The 24,593-nt window shown below is 34.4% G+C and overlaps 1 protein-coding gene across 15 annotated transcripts; it reads left to right on the forward strand.

Annotated features, from left to right (window-relative positions):
* The first annotated feature begins 1,093 nt into the window (after positions 1 to 1,093).
* Positions 1,094 to 24,461, forward strand: LOC105033648 (uncharacterized). Of its 15 annotated transcripts, none has more exons than XR_012134662.1 (9): positions 1,107 to 1,417; positions 5,736 to 6,151; positions 6,454 to 10,325; positions 10,418 to 10,580; positions 10,707 to 10,775; positions 10,871 to 10,971; positions 18,968 to 19,129; positions 20,329 to 20,400; positions 24,326 to 24,386. XR_012134662.1 is itself a non-coding variant. In XM_073244045.1 (8 exons), the coding sequence occupies exons 4-7, from the start codon at positions 10,506 to 10,508 to the stop codon at positions 20,378 to 20,380; spliced, it is 297 nt and encodes a 98-aa protein (XP_073100146.1). In that variant the 5' UTR covers positions 1,102 to 1,417; positions 5,736 to 6,151; positions 6,454 to 10,325; positions 10,418 to 10,505; the 3' UTR covers positions 20,381 to 20,400; positions 24,326 to 24,461. The 15 variants fall into 15 exon arrangements, 11 of the variants coding, with proteins under 11 accessions (XP_073100146.1, XP_073100145.1, XP_073100144.1 ...); XR_012134661.1 differs by lacking the exon at positions 24,326 to 24,386 and adding an exon at positions 22,528 to 23,598; XR_012134660.1 differs by lacking the exon at positions 24,326 to 24,386 and adding an exon at positions 21,216 to 22,214 and having other exon boundaries at positions 20,329 to 20,945.
* Positions 24,462 to 24,593: the final 132 nt, after the last annotated feature.

A 24,593-nucleotide genomic window follows, 5' to 3' on the forward strand; every position in this document is an offset into this window, starting at 1 on the left:
CGGCGCTCCTCCAAATGGGTCAGCCTCTTTCTTTAGCGCAAATCTGTTGATACGAGAATTTGTTTAATGTCGGGACGCTGGAGTCGACAGGAAGGTTGGCCTCCTGAGGGTGCGACCTACACAAAAGTCCTAACTGGAGATGGCTTCGGTGAGGATCTTCCGATGCTCAAGTCAGAACTCTTGTTCAACAGAAGGAGGAGCATGAGAGGCAGAATAATGACGTACTTTTTTTCGAGATTCCTCTTTAAGTCTCTTTTTTAGCGGAGAGTTGGAGCTTCAGTTGGCAAGTGGTTGGCACGATCCCGTATGATGAAGATGTAATTCGTAGGGTACGAGATTGTCGCTTGAGTTTTTTGGGATGTGGTGGTTGTGGTTGTCTTATCAATTCAGAGATAGTTATTGCCTGACAGGTGTTGTGTTTTGAATGAGATTGCCAACTGAGTGTTGTCGAGATGAGGGTTGGTCGATGATGATTAGAGGTCGACCGCCTTAGAATCTGTTCACTAGCGCAAAGCTAGTCGACCAGACATGATTGGCTAATGAGAAGACATCGGTGATGAGATGCAGGATTTGCCGAATGATGGTCGATCATGACCTGTCTGCTCAGGACGCAAGGTGTTGACCAAGCGGTTGCAAAAGACTAGCTCAGTGGGAGTCATGGTTGATCATAAGTCGACGATGGGCTTTGATAGGTGGTCTCACGTGCGTAGTTATTTTGGGTTCTGGACTTTTTCATGCAATCGACTCATAAAAATTTCTCCCACCGGATGTTTTCTCTCATTGCACCCTATCTTTGCTTCAAAAAAATTTAATAATATATAATCATACAAATAACAGTGGTTTACTTTTATATTTATATTTTAAATAAAATATCACTTAAGAAAAATTTTTATTTTTTTAAAAATATTATACAATCTAAAAAAATTATTAGATAATATGATTTTTTTTCTATTATTGTCAGCTATTTCAGTTGTTCTGGTAGCTGTTGTGATAATTATCATTGGTATGATAAGAGGATATTTGGTTGGAGAAATAAAGGTATGAAATGAGAATAAAAATAGAGACTTTGATTTTAGCTATTTGGTTAGAAAGAGTTCTCACTCTGGCTCATTTAAAAAAAAAAAAAAAAGAGAATAGTCCAATTCCCCTAAAGTTTGTTCCAGACTCCATTTCAGTATTTAAAATTATTTTTTTAGAATATCCCTCATGTTTGGTTACTTTATCAAAAAAAAAAAAAAAATTCTCTCCCTCGAAAACCCGATGGACTCCCCTCTCTCTCTTTCTCTGCTACTTTTTAGCACCGTCTTCTTCTCCCGCAAGCCACCTTCCTCACCTGCTCCCTTCCCTCAGATCGTCCAAGAATCGTGCAGGGGCTGTAATCTGCCCTCAAAATCTTGTTCTTGATCCAAAAAAAAAGGTCAGCTCTTGTCCAATCTCCTTAACTTTAGTCAAGATTTGGTATGTATCTATTGTATTTTGCTTTCGAATTTGATTCATATTGATGCTTCAAGATCGATCTTCTTCTTGCTTAGCTTTGGAGGGTTTTTTTCTTTTTTTCTCTCTTCGGGTTAGGTGTGATGTTCTTTTGTTTGTTTTTTTTTTTCGCTGTTGTTGATGCCCTAGGGGTTAAAGGGTGTTTGGGTCATGCGGATTGGAGATTTGATTTGTTTTGGGGGATTAAAGGGTGTTTGGATCATGCGGATTGGAGATTTGATTTGTTTTGGGGGATTTGATTAGTATGAGGGATTTCATGCCCATCAAAGTTTTGATTTATATATTTCCACAAAAACTACCAAGAAAAATTGGCAAGAACATATATGTAGATTTGCCAGGTTGAAATGCTTAACGCAATAGCGCTTCCTGTAAGCTTACTCTTAGTTAGGCAGTGGTTGACCATGGTAAACATGAACATATATGTAGATTTGCCTTGTTGCATTTGTATATTTTGTTGATGTATTCAACGTTTGATGTTAAAAATCTGGTTGTATATATTGAACCAGTATCTGCGAGATTTTCTGAGGTTGTTATTTGAATCATCAAAAAGTGGCAAGTTTCTGCTAGAAGAGAATTTTTGTTATCCTCTGCTATTTATTATCGAGATGTCCTGGAAAAGTAAAAACAGAAATTTCAGAATGTCATGGACTGCTGCATGCAAAAATGACTATATTCCATTTTTCAATCTAAGCATTCTCTTGAACCTGAGCACTATATGCCGCATTTGCTATCTACTGCTTGAATCCTTTTGACTCAAGGCAGTTCAAAGAATAAAGTCATTTTTATTGAATGCAGTAAAATTGGTTACATTTTCAAATGAAACAATTAAACTTTCACTTGACCATCATATATTCCATTTCATGACTAAACTAATAGAGGCTCAGATTTTACAAAATATATGCACAGAAAGTGGTGAGATCTTCTAATTCACAGCTAACTGTAGGTCATAAAGTTAAATTTTCATCATAGTTAGATGTCAATGATAAATACATACTTGCATTTTTCTTCTTCATTCAACAGAAAATTTATGCAATATTAAAAATATTTATTTTATTGCTGTACTAGTTTGTCTTTCTACTTCTTTGTTCCTTCTGATGTACACATGTTACTTTCACTACTTATATCTATATCTTGTAATCAGGTGTTTTTTTATTTTATAATAAAGCTTTGGGCTCTTATTTACCAATTTTATTTTATTGGTTATCAATATTTTTGCTTAAAGATAATACTATGGATAACTGTGTACACAGGAAATGGCTCGTCGTCTTATGAATTTGAGAAGGAGGAGAATGCATTACATTAGCATTATGTGTATGATGTTTGCGGTAATGTTTGTGGTATATATGACTTGGTATTTTATGGGATTGATCTATCTTAGGAGGCATCAGTTAATCGCAAAAAAGAAAGAGAGAAAATTGTTAAGAATTAAAAATTTAGGTAAGCTTATTAATGAGAATGACAGAATATGTGTGAGTCAACTCTGAATGGATAGAAGAACATTTGGTATACTTTGTGAGATGCTTAGAAATATTGGGGGATTAAGAGATTCCCAAAACATATTCTTGTAAGAAATTGTTGCTATATTTCTTTACACAGTAGCCCACCATCAGAAAAATAAGTCAATTGAAAATTATTTTGATAGAAGTGGAGAAACTATGAGTCGACAATTTCACTTATGCCTTAAAGCCATATTGAAATTACATAGAGTTTTGTTCAAAACCCCTGAGCCTATTACAGAGGACTGTACGGATGATGCATGGAGGTGTTTCAAGGTATATAATAATACACCTTATTCTATTTTCTTATTACTTAGATATTTTTGTAATTTTTTTTGGTGTTTTAGAATTGCTTAGGAGCATTATATGGTACATTCATTAGAGTGATCGTTTCTGTCGAGGACAAACCAAGGTATCGAATAAGAAAAAGTGATATTGTAACTAATGTCTTAGGCGTTTGTTCGCCTGACATGCAATTTATATATGTGCTGCTTGGTTGGGAGGGTTCTGCACTTGATGCCCGTGTGCTTCGAGATGCTATAAGTAGACCAAATAGTTTAAGAGTGCCTCAAGGTATGTATATATATTGACGAACACAAATATATAAATAAAGCTCATTTTAATTTTTTTGTCTTATAATTACAATATATAATGCTTTTTCATTTTATATGTCAAGGTTGCCATTAACTGGTTGATTCCGAATACACCAATGGTGAGGGATTTCTTGTCCCGTATAGAGGGCAATGTTATCATCTCAATGAGTGGAGAAATGGACGATGACCACAATGTGCGGAAGAATATTTCAACAAGAAACATGCTCAAGCTAGGAATGTGATTGAGAGCTGTTTTAGATTGCTCAAGGGACGATGGGCAATTCTTAGGAGCCCTTCGTTTTTTTCTGTACAGACCCAATGTCACATTATTATGGCTTGTTATCTCCTTCACAACTTAATAAGGAGGTATATGCATAGAGACCCTATAGAAGAGAAAGAAGAGGAAAAGAATGAAGAGGAAGAGGAAAGAGAAGAAGAACAGGGAGAGGATGAAGTTGAGTTCATCACCACTCTTGAGACATTTGACCATTGGACTAATTTCAGAAACACTCTAGCTCAACAAATGTTTAACAATTAGAGATCTACATCTTTTAGGAGTTGATTATGTTTTATGTTTTTTTATTTTTGTTCAAGTATTTTAGTTGAATATCAGAACATTGGACCTAGCATATTATGGACTTGTTATGAAATTATTTACTTGTTATGAAACTGTTTATTACATGGTTCTACTTGTTTGTGTACTTCATATTTGAATTTTAACAATATTATTGTTATATACTTGTAATATATGTTATTTTTAAGATAATGGCTATACTTGTTATGACCATTAAAGTCATAATTTATAATTATTATAGGATGGAATTTGATGAATGTAGCCAAGTTAATCGTGGTAGAGGAAAGAACAAGCGCCCATGAAAAAATAATGAGGATGCGGTGTTAGTGGAATGCCTTCAGGAGTTGTCTACTGATTCCATATGAAAAGGAGAGGGTGGTTTTAAAAATAGATATATGAACAAGTTGGAGATAATGATTGAAGAAAAACTACCTGATTGTGGTTTGAAGGCTACTCTACATATTGAATCCAGGATAAAATATCTAAAGCAAAAGCATAGTGCTATTGTAGAGATATTATCACAAATGGGATGCACATGGAATGACCAAAAGAAGATGATCTCTTGTGATAAAATATGGTACATGGAGTGGTGCAAGTTACATTTTATAAATATTATTTTTGTAATTCAAATAATATTTTGTTTATTGTTCATCTCTTAATATATATGGTTTTCTAATGACAGGTGCATAAGTCCGCCAAAGGTTTATGGGAAGTAGCTTTTCCTCATCTAGATATACTTGAAGAGATCTATGGGAAGTACAGGACGACAGGAAAGGGTGCTGAAATATTTGCAGAGGCTATTGAAAATATAGAGAGAGAGGAGGCAGCTATTTTGAGTGATAAAGATCCAGTGGACCTTAGCATGGATGAGGATGATGGAGGCCACTTGGTTACATAGCCTCCTTCGATAAAGAAGACATTTGGTAGCAGTTCGAGAAAAACAAAGAAGTAGAACGTTATCCAACAGAAGGAAGCAAGGATGGTGAGAGAATCCGATCTTATGAAGGAGACTTTAGAGGTCATGTCTACGACCCTTGAGATATTTATGTCGCACATGGATATGCATTTTGGTACCATAGTTGAAGCGATGGCACGTGAGCAAGAGATGGTTGAGAAGAATGCAACCAGAGTAGTGGAGGAGCTACTTACATTAGAGGCATTGACTAGTGGTGAAGTGATAAAGGCGGCTGATATTCTCGCAGCAGAGCCTAGCAAGAGTGCAGTGTTCTTCTCCCTTCCACCACAGTTGAAGAGGCAGTACATGCTTAGCTTTCTTGACTCGGACATTGGTGCATTAGGTTTTAGACACTAGTATTTCGTGTGATGCTATTGTTAGAGTGCTTGACTTTTTGTTATGAAAATGTGAGAATCTTTTGGTTAGATTTTTATGATCATGAAGATGTTGGATCAGTGAATTGGATCATGTTTGTTTTGTTTGGACTGTGAGATTTGATCAAATTTGGAGGTTGCCGGCATATCTGTTCTCCTATATTTGACTATGATATATATCATTTGCAGGATTGTCATAATTTATTTGAATCTTGATAATTTTGATATGACAAATGATGTGCGGTTTAGGTTTTGGAATGATATAAAATTATGGCATTATCTGCTTTCACATCTTCGGACTCCAATGCGTGTTTGGATGAGGTAAGGGCTAAATTTATTTTGAGTAGATCAATTTAGAATTATTTTTAACTTTAGTAGTCTAATATGATGTTGATAAATAAATATAGAAAATAGACTTATTTTCCTTCCTTTTCTTGTTGCTTGATTACACTGATGGAACAAGATTGGACAAACCAATCCTTTGCTTAAAACATTTATTATTATTGGCTTGCATGTTCCATTCAAAATTGTTATTCTTGAATATACTGATTTTTCAAGGAGGTAATGTTATTGGCTGCAATGACCTTGCTATATCTGTCAAAAGAGTTAGCTGCAAGCATGTCAGTTTGCATACAACAGTTGATGGCTCTGCCAAAGTTGTTGTGGTATGCCCTCTATTTTTTTTTAGTGTATTATCTTAAATTGCTTCTATGCTTTCATGACTTGTGATGGGAAAAGATTGGTGGCCCAGCTACATTTAATAATTATGACCTTACTACAGGTTATGATATGAGGCATATAATTTGGAACACATTGTATCATTCTATCAGAGTTTATTTTTCTGATACTTATGTCTATTTGCTAATCATTTGCTATTTCATTTACCTGGGTATTAAAAGTGAAGAGATTCAGATTGTGTTTATTTATTCATATATTTAATATCTTGGTATTTTAAATGACCTTGCAGGAAGGACCAAATCCTGTTATTGCAAAATCTGGTAACCAAATAAAGAAGCTCTCTATTCAAGACAAAGATCTGATTGTTCAGGGTGACATTATTGATTTGATTCTTGATAATTATTTATTTATTTTTGTAACTGTTGGCAATGTGCATGCATCTTTGTCAAAAAGAGATTCTAGCTTCTTAAGAAAAGAAAAGACATGGTGAAGAAGAGTGTTCAGCTGTCAAAAGGAATTGACATATTCTTGAAGATGAACCTTTGGAAAGGACTTTGCAGGTTTTGCTCTAAAGTGCTTTGCTGGCATGTATCCATGTTTTGATAAAATGGCAATCATTCTAGTCATTTTTGAATTATTAAACTCTTTTCCAAATCATGATGGTTTTGGTTCATTTTTTATAATACTGCAGTCATTGTTTCTTAGAGGTGAAATTAAATATCATAAGTTGATATTGTTTGGATTCTTCCCCTACATTCATACGTGTATAATTTTACCCTTGTATAGAAGAAAGGATTCTTGCTGAATTTTAGATGAATAAAGATGGGAGGATAAGCTCTAACTGAAGTCTACTGGTTTATCCCAATTTGGAAATATGTAACCTTGCCTATTAACAATTCGATCAAATTGTATGAGAATATCATTTTTTTTCGCAAGTATGGTAGTTATTATTATATTTAGATATATCAATAAAGAGCTGGAATCCTAAGGCTTACTGATGTATCTTTGGTTCATTTATTGTGGATATTGAAGTTTCTCTTGGGTGAGCTGAAAATTTCAAGGTGTTGAAAAATTGCATATTTGCTTTTTGAAAAGGTACATATTGTGGTTGTGACAGTGAAATTAGTGTTGATTTATTATGATTTTTTAAATATTATGATGAACTTGAGCTATCTCTGGACAGAAGAAGGAAGAGGAAAAAGAATGACTGGTACCAAAAGATGCTTGAATTATCAGCACTTGCTCATATTTCTTCTCATACATATGTGTTATCTGTCTTTTTACCATTTTTTTGATTGAGTTTTGAGTACTTCAGCAATTTTTACTTTAGCTTGCTCTTTTTATCTATTATTAATTGCTACCTGTTAAAAATTTAGATGTTCAATCTTCCCAAAAGTTTATGTCATTTTTTTAGTGAAGGCCAACCTGCTCATTTCTCTTGGAGGTATATGTATACATGTTTATTTTATTTGCTCTTTATCTTAACATGGAGACATATGGTTGGAACTGTTATTCAGATATCTTATTCTGTGCATATGAAATTGTTTGATGCTTATGTACAACTTCAAAATCATAATTGATGATAGTTTTATTCTTTTGCAAAGCTGCTTCCTAATATCTTCTGATATTATTAGCATGATCAATTGCAAGATGATTTATGTCATTTGTGCTCCTGATGAGTCCACTGGATGGCAGTCTTGTTGCTAAAAGCAGTTGAAAATAGCAGATCCTGTCGCATGCTATCATCTTTTTACAATGTGATGTAAGAAATAGTTAACAAATATATGAATTTTACATTGCAGTAGCTACTGTGGCTAAAGAGATGTCTTTTATTGTTTAAGGCATTAGTTCTGGCAAGCTTGGTTGTCAGATTTTGTAATTTTTTTTTGAAAAAAAAAAATTTAAACTAATGTTGATGGTGCAGGGTGTCTTTATAAAAATCCAGCATCTATTAACCTCTTCATTGTACCTTTATATGTGATGGTCTGTAATCCATGTAACAGAAAGTAAATTTTAATCTTTTTTTTTTATGTTCAGTTTAATGTCTATGATTATATGTTGACAATGGCTGTTATGCGTATCTATGCTAGACACAGTTCGATGTTTGTGATGGTAGATTTTGTTACTGCCATGTTTATTCATACAACTGGTCAAAAATTTATGACGAAATGTTATCAAAGTTTGTAATTTCTGAATCTTTTAAAATTGAAGTTTTCAAAACTCAATTCATAAGTACGTTTTGTTTATGTATTCAGAGTTGAAGAAGGTTAATTTTTTTTTCACTAAGCTCTAGATAAACAGATGTAAGCATGTTTTTGTTATCCATTTGTCAAAGCTCCGATAATAGTTGATTTGTTATTTATTTATTATTTTAAAAATTTTAATTTTTGAAGATTTTTAGTTTCAGGATAAAAATAAAAATTTGAATTGATTCTGATTTCTATATTTAGATGAACCAAATAACAACAATAGGAATCATCCATTTCAATTTCGATTCCGATCATGAATCAAACGTTTCGGGAGATTTGATCATTTTGATTTCGATTTCAAGCCATTTCGATTTTCATTTTCATTCCAATTTTGGTTACGAACCAAACACCCCCTAAATGTTTATCGATAGATCATAGTTTTAATGAGAATCAGTTCTAATGAAATAAAGACGTTATTTTTTCACGAAAAAAGACTACCGCCATTGTTGAAGTGCTAGCATTACCTTAGAATGCAGTCCGATGGTCGCTGCGTAGTCCCGTGGGATTGGGTTTGTCTAACAGGCTTGCTCACCTCGATTTGATTTTGGGGTCGGAGCAGGCCGCACCCGTTTTTCTGTTCGCGGCCTGGCACGATTAGCCCATGAGATCCTTAGCTTTTAGCTAATGGAAAATTTTTTGTGCACCATGAATGGTGTAGAAAATTCGATGTGGAATATATCTTCTTATTTGATTGATCCATATAGTCATCATTTTTCAATACGTATTTAATATTTATAATTTTATTTTTTTATTTAAAATTTTAAATGATGAAACTATTTTTGTTCTTTGAAAAATTATGATATTTTATATCTATATTATGACATCCTATGTCGAGAAAGTCATAATTTTTGTCCACAAGATGCGATAATATAATGCAGGATGTCATAATATGCATAGGATATTATAATTTTTTTCAAAGAATAGAGATATTTTCATCATTCAAAATTTTCAAATGAAAAAGTAAAGCTGCAGACATTAAATACAAATTAGAAAATGGTTGGACAAAAATATCTCTTCTATATTATGATATTCTGAGTCATATTACAACATCTTGTACCATATTATGACATGCTGCATGTAAAAAGTCATAATTTGATATGCAGAATGTTATAATTTTTTGATCCATATTATGACATCTTATGCATAGAAAATTATAATATACTATAAAACATCATAATTTTTTTAAAAAATAAAAATATTTACTTCATATAAAATTTTTAAATAAAAAAATTATAGAGATTAAATATATTTTAAAAATGATGAGTATATAAATCAAACGATGTAAAGCAGTATACTCCACGTTGGATTTTCAACGTGGCTACTATATTATAACATACTACATGTAAAAAGTCATAATTTGATGCAGAATATTATAATTTTTTAAATCATATTATGGTATCTTGTGCATAAAAAATTATAATATATTATAAAATATTATTTTTTTAAAAAATAAAAATATTTATTTTATATAAAATTTTTAAATAAAAAATTATAAATATTAAATATATTTTGAAAAACGATGAGTATATAAACCAAACGACGTAAACGGTATACTCCACGTCGGAGTTTCAACGCGGCCCGTGGTGCACAAAGAATTTCTCTTTAGCTAAAGTAAATAACAACCGCTTTCGCTTCTGCGGTTTTATTGGCCCGCGAAGTGGGCTCCGATGTCCTCCCAATCGACGCCGATGTCGGTCGCCGTGTCTGGAGGGGAAGAAGCGAGCGCTTGCGGCCCTGGACCGATGGTTCACCTATCGAAGCCGAGCTTCTTCAAGAACAAGAACAGCACCACGAGAGCAAGAAGAGGAAGCAAGCGCTTAAGAGGATGGTGAATCCGAGCGAGGTAAAGGACAAGATGATGCCTCCTTCGCCTCCCCCAAGGCGCTAGATCCGTCCTCCACCTCCAAGAAAGGTCCGATGAGGGTTATTTTCTTCGATTTGCCCTTCCCTTTTTTGGTTCTGGTTCTTACAAACCCTAATATAGTAGTTTTGAATTATTCTTAGGGAATCTGGTCGCTGGTCGAACTCCTCGGCGTGACACAAGTAGAGAAAATTTCTTTGCAATATTCAGGAGAATAGACATAACTTTCCAATGCTGTATAGATGGAGAAGCGCATCCTGTCTACTCGGAGTGGTACACAAGAGTTTGCTACATGGTGATGCCAAGGTACTCGCAGTTGTTTTCGTGTATAAATATTGGATCTTTTCTGTTATTTGCTAAAGTTTATCATTGGCGATGAACTTTTTAATTCGGATTTTTATTATTTCGACTTATTTTTCTCTATTATTGAAGGCTATGAGTGGAGGGGACACTTTAAATGAAGATCTCAGTTATATATCATTCAGAAAGGTGACAAGGGCGGTAAGTATGCAAGGGGAATCAAAAGCCTAAAATTCAACAACTGGGTTTTTCTTGATAACTTTGTGTCGAAGAGTAATTTAAGAATGGATGTGCAGGCAGAAGCTTTACAAAGCCATTCGAAACGTTCAAGGAAGCACAGGTCCATGAGGCAACATGAAAAGTGTGAAACATTTGATCTGCCCAAGGAGTTTTATAAGTAAGTCTTTGTTGTACGGATATCACTGCACTCCTTTGCCCTAGTTTTGTTTTGGCTTGCTGAGGAATATGAAATTTGCATATGCGTATGGGTATAACTGTATTATCAAATCCTGCTCCTTTTTTGGTGAGCTGCATCTTCTTGCATATTTAAAGGCAAACAAAATGCAGAAGTCATAATGAATCAAACTTTCTTGGTTCAAATTTTGAAATGTGGCCGAGATTATCTAGAAATCATGCAGTATAAAACAGTGCTAAAAAGTGCAAAGGAAGTCAGACCCCATAAGGAAAACTACATTCCCCAGAAAGGGCAAAAGAGAAGCGATAAGTGGCCTAGCTTCCGATAGCTTCCGATGCCTCATGTTTCTCAGGGCAATGACCTTAAGGGATGGTGAAAAAGATATTTATAGACTGAAAAAAAGGAAGTTAGTATTTTAGATCACATTAAAGGTCTTTGATGTTAGTTTGTCAATGAAGAGCAATGAGGTTATGGTAAAATGCAGAGTTTTCTTTGATGACTAGTTATAATACATGTGTGAATGCACATGGCCACTACTAAAGATTTTAGATGCAGGTTGGGTTTTTTTTTAGGAGAAAAATAATGTGGATAAGGCACTAATATTCCTTGCTCGTGAAATTGTTTAAGATTTATTTGCTACATTACATTATTAACCTAGATAAGTTTAGCTCTTACTGTAACCAACAAATTCGTATGAATTTTGATTTTGGTGGACCTGAGGCTTTTATGTATATAACATCATGCAAACCTCAACTGAGGGAGTGAATTTTTCCTTGGACACCTTCTTCTTAGAGTCCAACAATGTTAGAATCCCTGATTGGTGAGTGGTTAAAAGACAATATCTTTGGTTCATGATGAGAATGAAAGAACTATAAAATTGGTATATTGTAGGATTATGGGCATCTTATGGCAACTGTCTAAACTGCTTACATAGTGATCAAGGAATTCCTAATGGTAGCATGTCTTTTCTCAAGGTGAAGTCCCTACTGTTCACACCATAGGTGTAGATCAAGCTGTTGATATCCATGATAAAACTACTTGGCATAAGTTTTGTAAATGATGAATTGTTCTTTGTGGACAAGGTTAATGTGAAAGTTAAAATCTTGAAAAATAAACTCGAATATTTGTTGATCACAAACAAAGTACATCAATTGTTAGTAATATTACATTTTATTTATAATATATATTATTAATTTAATTTTTAAAATATGATACTATGTTATATTTAATTTCAACCATGTTTTTTAATTATGATTGAGACTCGAATTTGAGCTCGAGTATGGCTCGGTTGATATTCAAATTGGATCTTTTTTTTTTTTTTTGTGATCATGTCAAGTTCGAGCTTGGATATTAAGTCTTGATCGATCTCAAATTGAGTTTCGAGTCCGAGTATTTTGAATTGAGTTTCAAATCCAAGTATTTTGAATTGAATCGAGCTTGAGCCTCTAGCTACTCAGCTTGGCTCGGCTCGGCTCGATTGCACTCCTATTTTCAATATTCCATTTTCTTTATGACTGCTTCACCTTATGTTAAGTAACATGAATAAATGACTCATCCACTCAATTATGATAGCAATTAAGAAGTTGAGTAACAACAAATTTTGTTGCTGTATCTAAGTCAATTGCAAATTCAGCTTATAATCTCTAAGAACCAGAATTACAGGATGAGGAATAAAAACATGAAAAACACTGTCCAAACATATAGAAAAAGCAGATTGATTCTTAAACCATATCCATTGTTTGTCCACTCTGATTTCTCATGCTGAATCCACTTCATGTCTTGGTTATTATGTATAGCAATGTCTTGCTGTTGTGTTGTAATTATTAGCATGAGGAAGTTAAAAAAATGGCAATTAATATTTGCATATGGTAACTAATTCCTCTTGTCGACTTCTATATTTCACATTCTATCTGTCATTTTCATCCATTACTACAACCTTCCAGGCTGCTTTCCCCTCTGGTGAAAGATCTGTGATCCCTGCATTCTGCCTTGATATCTTGTTATTTTCTCATCACTTTAGTCAAGCTATGCACTGCTGAATTCATCCAACATGAAAAACTTTCAAGACAAGCAGAACTGCTGCTTAAACTTGAACTCATGAAGAATTCTTGTCTCAATAAGAAGGCATCATCATATGTTTTACATCATGGTTGAAGACTTGAGAATTGGTGTGTTTGGTGTTCTGGATTCTTTTCCATGTGTTCAAATTAATGAAAAAAATTTGTAGATATAGGTAATAGTTATGAAAATGGTACCACATTTTACCCTCTTTGCGCAATGTATTGCTGAGATATGATAGAGATATCAAGAAAGTCTTGGGTTCATTTTCTTGTGCCGTTAGTTCATGAAATAACTTGAGCCATTGAAGTGAATCCATCACGAGGGGATCTCAAAATAGGGATGCTTTGAATTCCTCCTATGAATACAACTATACAAGTGCCCTCTCCACACTCAAAATAGGGATTTGAATTGTGTATTAGGTGAGGTTTTAAACTTTGTAGGACAGAGGTGTCTCGATATCTCCATGAAATAGGACGTTCTACTTTCCCATCCTGTCCTGATGGCTGTCTTGGTTATGTATTTTGTTAGATATTCTCCATCTCTCTCCCTTCTTTTCTCTTTTTTTCTTGCTTCTTTCCTTCTTTTATTACTTTTTCTTCTACCTTCCTTTCTTTTTCTTTTTCATTCTTTTGTCATCCCTTTCTTTCTTTCTTTCTTTTTTCTTCTTCTCTTTCTTTTCTTTCTTCCTTTCTTTTTTGTTCTCCCTTCCATTCTTTCTTTCGTTTTTCTTCTTCTTCTTCTTCTTCTTCTCTTTCACTTTTTTCTTTTTTCATCTTCTTTTCTTTCTTTCCTCTTTCTTCTTCTTTTTCTGCATGGATGGGTTTCGAAGTCTCGACCCCATCCGGATCTCGTTTTTTCACAGAAATGGGATGGGATGGTTGGGATGCCCTCCATCCCGTTGGGATGTAAAATCTTGATACTAGGGTTGATTGGATGACCTATTGGATAATGAACACTATTAACAATCTTGTTAGGTCAAAACACATGAATTTTTTTGTTTAATGATTTATTCATACAATGAAGCTAATATTGTGATGCTTTGTGAGCCCGTTGTGTTTTACTGGATATATTTACTCAATGAGTCTGAACTTCTAAAGCTGACTCAACTTTGATCTTCCAGACTTCAGCAAATTTTGTTTGATATTCAAATATCTCTACTCCTTTTTTCTTCTGAAAATGCGTGATGAAATAATTGAAAGATTTCTAACCGGTGACTGCCCCTTTTAAATGGCAATCATGATTGAAGATCTTTCTTTAGCTTTGGCAGCCAAAATAGAAGCATGTTATACATTGGAAGTAAATATTTTTTTTCCATAACGGTGCATAGGTAGTTCCTTTCCATTCCATTGCTTGTTGCTTTTGGTTAGGGACGGTGAAACCTTGAGTGTTAGATTTGATGAGGTTTTAAGCACTTTAGTAATTGAATATACTAGTGTATGGGCAGCATCCTTGATTTTTGAATTTTTTGCGTGTATATCCTTCTAAATATTCAAATTTATGTGCATATCCTTTCAAAATTGATATTTATATGTATACCCTCATAAAATACTTATTTTGCATGTATATCCTTTTTTTTCTTATTTTTTTGCATATGTGCCTACATCATTTAGCATCGTTAAAAAATTAATGGTTTAAAATTTAAATGACTAAAATATCCTTAGGGATAGACGTGCAAAAAGAAAATTTATAAGGATATATATACAAATAGCAATTTTATGAGGATATTCATGTAAATTTGAATATTTAGAAGGATATACATGCAAAAAATTATAATTTAATTTTTATCTATTTTATCTAGATGGATTTAGATCCTCTTAATATAATAATATATTACATAATATAACAACACGATGATGATGTTATATAATATTTTATATATTAGAATATTATATTTTATTTTATTTTTATGCAAAATGGGATGATTATGTCCATCTTATAATAACATGATATACCTTATACACTTCACAAAGATATTTTTTGATAAAAATTTTTAAAATAAAATATAATAGAATTATAAATTTTTTATTATTACATAATGTCCAAATCCACAAGTATGTTCATTCTATGCAAATGTATAAACTATTCATTTAATATCAGGTTTAAATACTTTTCTTAGAAGCATATTATTATACATTAGAGAAAACATGGATGGTTACGATTTATTTATTTTCTAGATAAAATAATTTTGATTTATCATTTAATAAAATGATCATTTTATTTATGTAAATTAATAAATTAAATAAATTTATTATTTTAATTATATATATTAATTTTTTTCTATTAGAATAAGGAAAGAATTAACAAACTAAGAGAGATGTATTTATGTTTAGAATTTTTTGCATGTATACCCTTTCAAATATTCAAATTTGCATGAATATCCTCATAAAATTGCTACTTACACATATATCTTTCTAAATTTTTTTTTTTTGCACATCTATCCATAAGGATATTTTAGTCATTTTAATTTTAAATCGTTAATTTTTAACGGTGTTAGATTATATACGTACATATGCAAAAAAATATATTTTATGAGGGTATACATATGGATATCTATTTTGAAAGGGTATTTATGCAAATTTGAATATTTGGAAGGGTATACATGTAAAAAACCCATTGTGTTTTACTGGATATATTTACTCAATGAGTCTGAACTTCTAAAGTTGACTCAACTTTGATCTTCTAGACTTTAGTAGATTTTGTTTGATATTCAAGTATCTCTACTCCTTTTTTTTTCCTGAAAATGCGTGATGAAATAATTGAAAGATTTCTAACTGGTGACCACCCCTTTTAAATGGCAATCATGATTGAAGATCTTTCTTTAGCTTTGGCAGCCAAAATAGAAGCATGTTATACATTGGAAGTAAATATTTTTTTTCCATAACGGTGCATAGGTAGTTCCTTTCCATTCTATTGCTTGTTGCTTTTGGTTAGGGACGGTGAAACCTTGAGTGTTAGGTTTGATGAGGTTTTAAGCACTTTAGTAATTGAATATACTGGTGTATGGTCACCGTCCTTGATTTTTTAATGAAAGTTACATGCACTCATGTTAGAATAGAGAAATACAATCAAAATTCAAAAGATATAATTGATAATAATTAAATTATGAAAATTCATCAAAATTATGTTAGTTTGTTATTTGAAGTGTTTCCACATAGTGACCACAGAACCACCCTCTGGTCACTACAAACTATGCGAAATGAAATTTCAAGACAAACAATTATGTAAACGATTGATTATAATAAGGCCTAAATTTAGTGTTTTCATATAGTAACCATTAAACCATTCTAAGGTCACTATATGAGTTGTAGGAAATCAAATTTAATGATAGGCCTCTCTATGGTTCATTAACTATATTAAAATTCAAATTTCGTATTTCCACATAGCAACCACACATAGTGAAAACTAAACCATAATGGAGTCACTATATGAAAATTGGAATTCAACTTTGATAGTAGGTCGCTTGGTGATTCTTAATTGTATTAGGATCCAAATTTGTATTTCCATATAGTGACCCTAGAATGCTTATTTGATCCCCGTATGAAACATGGAAAATGAAATTTAATGCTACGTCCTCTGCAGTTCATTGATTATAATAAGGTCCAAATCTTGGGTTTCCATATAATAAATGACCAAATAACGATTTAGGGGTTACTATTTAAAACATAGGAAATTAACTTTTATAGCAGGTTCCCTTTGTAGTTCATTGGCCATATTAAGGCCCAAATATTATGTTTTTATATGGGGATTGCATAACCATTCTATAGTCAATGTAGAATACATGGGAAATGAAATTTAATGATAGATTGCTTTATAGTTCATTTATTGTAATAAGAGTAAAATTTTGTGTTTCTATGTAGTGACTATGAGACAATTCAGGGATAACTATATAAAACATGGAAAATGAAATTTAATAACGAGTCACTCTGTGTTTCACTAATTATATTATGACACAAGTTGTGTTATGATATAGTGGCCAAGGAACATTTGCGGTCAATATATGAAACATAGGAACTGAAGTTTTGATGATAACTCTTTCTAAAGCTAATTGGTTAAAATAAGGCATAAACTCTATGTTTCCATTATAGTGATCACAAAACCATCATGGGATCATTATAAGACACATATAAAATGAAATCTAATCCTTTTGTGGCTCATTAATTATGTTAGACCTAAATTTTGTGTTTTGATTTAGTGATGACAAAAACATTCTATAGTCACTATATTAAATATGGAAAATGAAATTTCTTTGAATTAAGTCATAATTTTTTTTTAATTTATTAAAAAAATCTATGGAAAATGAAATTCTATGGTCATGATAGTTGAAATTTGATAACAAGGCCATATATACTTCATTGATTATAGTAAAGCCCAAATTTTGTGTTTCTATATAGCTACCACAAAATCATTTTGGGGTCGATTTATGAAGCATGGGAATGAAATATTGTGATAGGTTCCTTTATGGCTTATATATTTAAATCCACAAAACGAGGCAATCGGTTTCTTCTACAGGTGAAAGTAATGTGACCAACATTAATTTTTTGACATGAAATGGGGCATGACACGCTTGTTCTAGTTTGTCTGGAACAAGGTTCGTGGACTCAGTATCGGAGTCCGTGCTGGCCGGTGGGTGGTATGGATCGGTATACGTCCAATCGGACCAGACTAGTGCGAACCGACATAGAGGAGAAAAGGCGAATCGAGAGGAGGAAAAGAGAAAAAGAGGGGAGGAGGAGGGGGAGGGGAGGAAGAAGGGGAGAGGCAGTGGCTGGAGGAAATGCCGGCGGTGGCCACAGACGGATTGCCGGCATGCTCGGAGGGCCATGAAGGCCTCCACTTCATCCGCTACTTAGTTGAGAGAGAGAGAGAGAGAGCTAGAGAGATGGGGGTGAGAAAGAAAAAGAGGGAGGAAAAGCCGTCAGAGAGACTGTCAGAGGACCTCCGGTTGGCCGCTGTGGCCGTCGAATGGCGCAATCGTAGCCTTCGATGCTGCGAGCGTGAAATAGGAGCGATTGTCCATGTTTCATGGGATTTTTTTTTTAAATCCCGATTACAGTGAAGCTGGCAATCTGTAGTCAGTAATGGGTTTGTCGGCTTCACTGTTCATTTTCGTTTAAAAAAAAAAATCGACGCATGAATAGGGATGACTACCCTTGTTCTGCGGCCGCGGCTCCGTGCGCACGATTTCCGCAGTTGGGTGGCCACGACGGCCACCCGATAAACTACGACGGCCACCCGATAATCTTCGACAGCCACTCCACTGGCTGTGCTTCCCTCCAATACATCACTTTCCCTCTCTCTTTCTCGCTCGATTAAGTGTCCTATCGGGCGATGTTGAGTTATGGAGGCCTCCGTGGCCCTCTGGCGGCCTCAACAGACCATCTCCAGCCTCCGATGGTGGTGTGCCGTGTCTCTCTCCCCTCCTCTCTTTCTCTCTTCATCTTTTTCTCTCTCCCTCCTTCGGTGTACCGTTTTCCTCAACCGAACCATCTTGGTTTCCTACCGGTCTGACTTGGTACGGGGTATACTAGTCGGTTCGGGCTGATACGGAATTCTATCGTCTGGAACTCTGTGATAATATTCTCATACCAACGCATGTATGTTGGTTTTGTTTTTCTTTTTTTTTTTTATTTTGACACATCATATTGTTAATCTATGTCCTACCTCCTATGGTGATGTACATTGGTATCTCTTAGTTTATGCCTCGTGGCTTATGAAACTAGGAGTTACAAAATATAGTGTGCATGTATCTTAAATACTTTGCTCAGATGATGGGATGTCTAATGACTTGTCCTTTTAATGTGTTTTTTTAAATATCATTTAGCAAGTAGCCATTATTGCATTATCTTTCTTTAACTTAAATTTTTGAAAACCAATTTAGAAGTTCTTAAATGATAGCTCATGTCTATTGGATTTACAGTTGTTCCAAAAGTGAATTCCATGTTCATATTTCAAGCTGGCTATTGGGAGATTACATTGTATGGAGACAAAATTTGAAAATAATTGTTGGAGAAAACAAATCCCAGAAGCATCAAAACACATTTTGACAAGACGAGACAGAAGGTTATCGATCCGGCTAATGGTATAACACTTTAGCTATTTGTATGTAGGGGATTCTGATATGAATATTGCATTATTTTTGTAAGCATGACTTTGTTAGGCTTGGCATCTTCCTCAGATTATAGGGCAGCTTCATCATGCTGCTCTACTTTCTGTCTTGTGGTTAATAGGAGACCTGAATCTGATCCAGCTCTTGGGTCACTTGGTTACAATTCAGAGTTTCCATCCAAGATTTTCCTCATTATCTTAGATCTGGATCTTCCTTGGTTCCTTAGGCTTGGAGGAAAATGGGATATACACATTGTGGCTGGACCACTTCTAGATATAATTACTGGTATCAAAATGCGTTAGCAATGAATCATTTAAATTTCAATCATCCTGCTCATTTATAATATTGGTTGCTGGGTTGTGATGCCTGGCAATTGGCTTACATGGAGCTGTTGGTGTTGTGCCCTTTTTTGTTGATCCACCTGATCCAGTCCAAATGTACAGTAGGGCACCATGGAAAATACAAGATCTGTTGTATGGTTGCGTGGCTGAATTTATAATTTTACTTTTCCTGATTATTACTGAAGGGTAGCATTTGTTACATTTCCTTTCCTAGTTCTCTGGTAATTTTTCCAACATATGGTAAGTAGAAAGTTTTACGTCACCTGTATGACAAAGGATTTTTATCACACTACGAAAGTGAGTTCTCATCACTCTTGTCCCGGGTGTGTCTTGTCGTGATCCATGGCTTCGCTATCAGGTAATTGACGGACTCTGAAATCTAAGACCGCTTGAAGGGGTCTAGCACATGGTTTCTGCCTTTCTGGATGGCCTTTGTGGGGTTAGGGGGACCTTTTGGTTCACGGACCCGTGGTGCAGTGAAGGTGGATGAATTTAATTGCTTTTGTGGCTATATGACTTTCTTTCTTTATTCCTTTCTATTTTTAACTTTGAATTTTTGCATCCAAATATGCTTGCCGAAGCTTGCTCCAATTGGTTTATCAGATTTTTTTTTTTTAAGGTGCTTTGTAACTGTTTTATTTTATCTCTGAAGAAGATTCTCACTGGAGTAATGATGTATTTTGAATTTGTCCTATCATTAATATTCATGCTGTATGTGCCACGGAGAATCCAGTCTGTGTTTCAATATGTTATGTGCAGGAAAAATTTCTGGGTGTCAAGAAAATGTAGGGTTTTTTGTAAACTTATATATATATTTTTTTTATGCTGTAGGGCAAGGAGGTGTCACCACCAGGATTCAAATCCTGCGCCTCTCATAAGTTAACAGGGTGTTAACCAGATGAGGTAACAACCATTGACGAATTTACAAACATATTTATAATATGTGGCTACTAGTTTTGTTATAAAATTCCTGATCTCATGATGAATATTATAATTTTGCAATTACTTGAAGCTGATAATATCACTTTGCATGCTGCACAATCATCAACGTAAACTATGCATTATCAGTGTGTTTAACTAATGATGACTGATAATGTCTCCAAATGATTCGGAATGCTAATTTGGTAATCCCCATGGAGATTTATAGGCAAGTTCATAGCTAGGGCGTCCTCTTTAAGCTCTAAGAAATTAAGAATCATATGTGTTCTCGCTAGAGTAACTGACATGGTTTTGTGATCAACAAACCATATCCTACACTGCGTGCTTTTTTGGTATGCGTGCCATTCTGTTGTGCGTCAGGGACGTGAGTGGGTCGTAGCATCATCGACGCGCCTGCAGACCCAACGAGGGCTGCAATGGGGCAGGGATTCCTGGCTTTTTCTGCCGATTTCCACGTTATCGTGACTCCCAAGCCACAACCAAGATGGCAATATATAATGACATCCAAGGTACACATTCAAGGTTGCAATTCCGGGTAGATTTATAACAGATAATAATGTCCATCATAACAATAACACAGTTAAGGGCTAGTGTTTGTTTATCTCATAATTTTGTCACAGGTAATCCTTTTTTTTTTTTTTGGTTTGCTGGCAAATGGGAAAGTCATACAACTCTAGTTTGGATATAACCCATAAAATTGAAAAATAAAATATTATAAAAATATATAGGTACCACTGCTATGTCCGATTGTAAAATATCGTTTGAGTGACGAGCAACAGATGAGGCAATCCAATCTACCGTTTCATTCATCTCACGATGCACATGGGGGAGGAGATGCATCCTCACAACATCCTATAGATGTCACGGAGAAGAGGATGGGTGTGCATGGATCCTGACCGTCCATTGATTCAATCAAACACCATCATGAAGAAGAGGATGGGTGTGCATGGATCTTGACCGTCCATTGATTCAATCAAACACCGTGGCTAAATCGTCTTCAACAATGAGATAATCTATCTGAAGCTTTGCATGGTGGTTGTCTTTTTGGACAATTTTCATTTCTACATTTGTGTCCGAAGTGTCAAAGTTGCGGCTTTTCTTAGTTGCCATCAGATCTGACTTGAGGTTGCGGATGACAAATTCAGTTTCATTTTTATTGCTGGAAACACTTTCATTGAAGTTGATTTTGAGGAAATCCAGGGGTGGTAGCTCCCAGCATGTATACGCAACTGGCCACCGTGGAAGCTGGGAGGGAACCTTGGTGTTCCGAGTTATCAAAGCTGCATGGTTACTGGTGGTAATCCTGTAATAGCTCATGTTTAGATTCTTGGTATCGACCCGATCAACTGATGTCATGTCATGGGTTAATAGAAATTTGGATGATAATATATTGCAAACTACAGTGTCACTGTGAAGAAAGGAGCACAAATTAAGATCCAGTGCCTCTAATGAATCATCCCAAGCTCCTAATCCAGGAAGTGATTGAATAGAGAGTGTTGGATCCTACAGCACATCTTCTCATCTACCAATCTCAAAGTTTGCACTCATAATATATTCAGATCCACACCATTTTTCAAATGGATGGGCAAATTTTGCAACTCTGTGTGAAAAAAGGAAATTATGTCCCTTTCTGGTAGGAATAACAAGTATAGTGAGGCGCAATATCACTTGGTAAAAGTCACCTCGCTTTGTTTATTTTCTAGATACCTCTTGTAAAGGTTTTGGCCACCAATTGAAATAAATAATCAAAATATATAATGGCTATTTATTTTCCATTATTTCCTGTTGGATGGTTATAGCATCAATAACAGTCATTTTTAATTTCACACTTTAAAAAAAAATTCAAATTTTATATTTTCTCTTAAAATTCCTTCCAATAGTGATTATACGGTCCAAAAAAAATTATTATATATAATAAAAAGAAAAGATAATATTATTATTTTTATATTGTTGCCGTTATTTTCTGTCATTGTATGGTTATAACACCATTATTGTGTCATCTTAGTGTCAAAAATTTAAAATTAATTTTTGGTATAAATAATGGTTGTTATGTGGCTAAGGGTTTTGGCGGGGGTTGTTTAAAACTTTCAGATTTCGAAGATCCGAATTCAAGCGAAAAAGATATCTTTCCAAGGAGAGTGGGTGGCAGGGTAAAGTGGTGGCGGTGGGTAAAGGTGGGGGCCGTACTTAGTGGGCTAACAGGGACGGGATGCTGATCTTTTCGGTCCGGGGGAATCTCGTCCACGGGGCGCGCGAGCCGTCCACGCGCATCTGGTAAGGGGCGATCCCAACCGCCCATGTGTCATGCGACTCTGGACCTACTAACCTCAAGTCTTTGTCTGTTTCCGTGGAACCCAAGAATCTCATCATGGGGTGAGACCGTTCTTTTGCATTATAGGAAGGTCATGATGTTGAAATAGTTGGATTCTTTTATTATTCTAACATTAGATCTTTGGAGATTATATGTGATCTTACAGAGGTGGTCATGACATCTTCTAGCCGTTTCCACATTGCAGTATTGTATAAATAACTCTTAAAGGCGTGTGTCATCCATTCAACATCATCTTGTTAAGAGAAACGAACAAAGCAGCAATAGCGCGTTCCCTTTAGCTCCTACTTTCCATTGGAGCAAAGCTATCTATAAAATCACAACCATACTTCCTCTTATTTGTATGTATATAGATGCCTAAATCCTTTGATTTTCTCAAAGACCAATTATATATAAATGCTTGAAGTTAAAAAGCTTCTCCATGACGCTGGCAAGTCAAAAGTTCAAGCCTGTAAAATGACGCCGAAGTGTCCATGAATTGGACCTAAGAAGGAAGCCCAAAATGAAAGCCATGGTGCTAATGGTAGATGTCATAACTCTGAGATTTTGAACTTCAATATGTTTGAAATCGTGGCATGTTGTCATCACTATAGTCTGGTATGGGTATTTTGTGTAAAGCCTGGGATGTTTATTTTGGAAATTGTTGTATTTACTTTTTCATAAGAGAATTTTTCTAGATGGTGCTAAAGCATGCAAAATGAAAAAAATGTTAATCTAAATTCAAATAACAAAATTTTCCCTTACAATTTCTTTTTGTACTTAGCTTGTGCGGTGCAACTATATGCAATCTGAACATTCTATACCTCTTAACCTTTTCCATTAGGCTATATATATATATATATATATATATACACCACATCCATCCAAAGATGTATAACACACTTACCTTACCATTCAAACTTATCATTCTCATTATCTTGAAATCAAGCTTTCCAACTCTCCTTTTATCACGGGCTCCCTAATAAATTACGAAAAAAAATTTGTATACTGCATATGGTGTAGAAAAAAATATACCGTTCCATCTGATTGAGTTACATAGTCATCATTTTTCAATGCATATTTAATATTTATAATTTTATTTTTTTATTTAAAATTTTGAATGATAAAAATATTTTTTATATTTTTTTAAAAGATTATGATATTCTGTGACGATATTATGACATTTTGCAGTCAAATTATGACTTTCTATATATGATGTCACAGTTTTTTTCACAGAATGTAATAGAGAGAGAAGAATATTTTCATCACTTAAAAATTTATAAAATTTTTAAATAATTAAAATATCTCCATCAAAATTATGACATCCTACGAAAAAATTATGATATTCTGTATAGAAAATCATAATTTCATCGTAAGATGTTATTACAAAATATCATAATTTTTTTAAAAATATATATATTTTTATCATTCAAAATTTTAAATAAAAAAATAAATTTTAAATATTAAATATATATTAAAAATTAATAATTACGTGATTCAATCAAATGAGGTTTCTCATAAATTATTATCATATAAGCTCAATCGGTCTTGCCTTTTTTTTTTTTTTTCCCCCGGTGACAGCCTTGCCAATTCAATGGACGCCAATAATTGAGAGACAGGACAAGGGCGGATACTTTCCCAGATTGTCCGCACCAAAGAATCCACAAACGGATACAGCCGTGCGGAGACCACGAGTCCTCCACACGCCATATCCGGCCCTCATCAATCTATTCCGTCCACGTGTCTCACATCCAGGCCCCCAAGAATTCCTTGGCATTCCTTCCCCGCTTTATATCTACCCCTGCGGCCCTGCTTCACCACAAGTTCTCCTCAGCCCCCTCCTCCCATT

The sequence above is a fragment of the Elaeis guineensis genome, chromosome 10 (genome assembly GCF_000442705.2).
Source record: "Elaeis guineensis isolate ETL-2024a chromosome 10, EG11, whole genome shotgun sequence".
In the NCBI taxonomy this organism is placed as follows: domain Eukaryota; kingdom Viridiplantae; phylum Streptophyta; class Magnoliopsida; order Arecales; family Arecaceae; genus Elaeis; species Elaeis guineensis.

What these genes read in the sequence shown, in the direction of transcription:
- LOC105033648 (XM_073244038.1), top strand. Translation starts at nt 10,506, where the DNA reads ATGCTGTATAGATGGAGAAGCGCATCCTGTCTACTCGGAGTGGTACAC. An exon ending in TGCTACATGGTGATGCCAAG is followed by an intron (nt 10,581 to 10,706) that starts GTACTCGCAGTT and finishes CTATTATTGAAG; the next exon opens with GCTATGAGTGGAGGGGACAC. An exon ending in CTGCCCAAGGAGTTTTATAA is followed by an intron (nt 10,972 to 18,967) that starts GTAAGTCTTTGT and finishes TTGGATTTACAG; the next exon opens with TTGTTCCAAAAGTGAATTCC.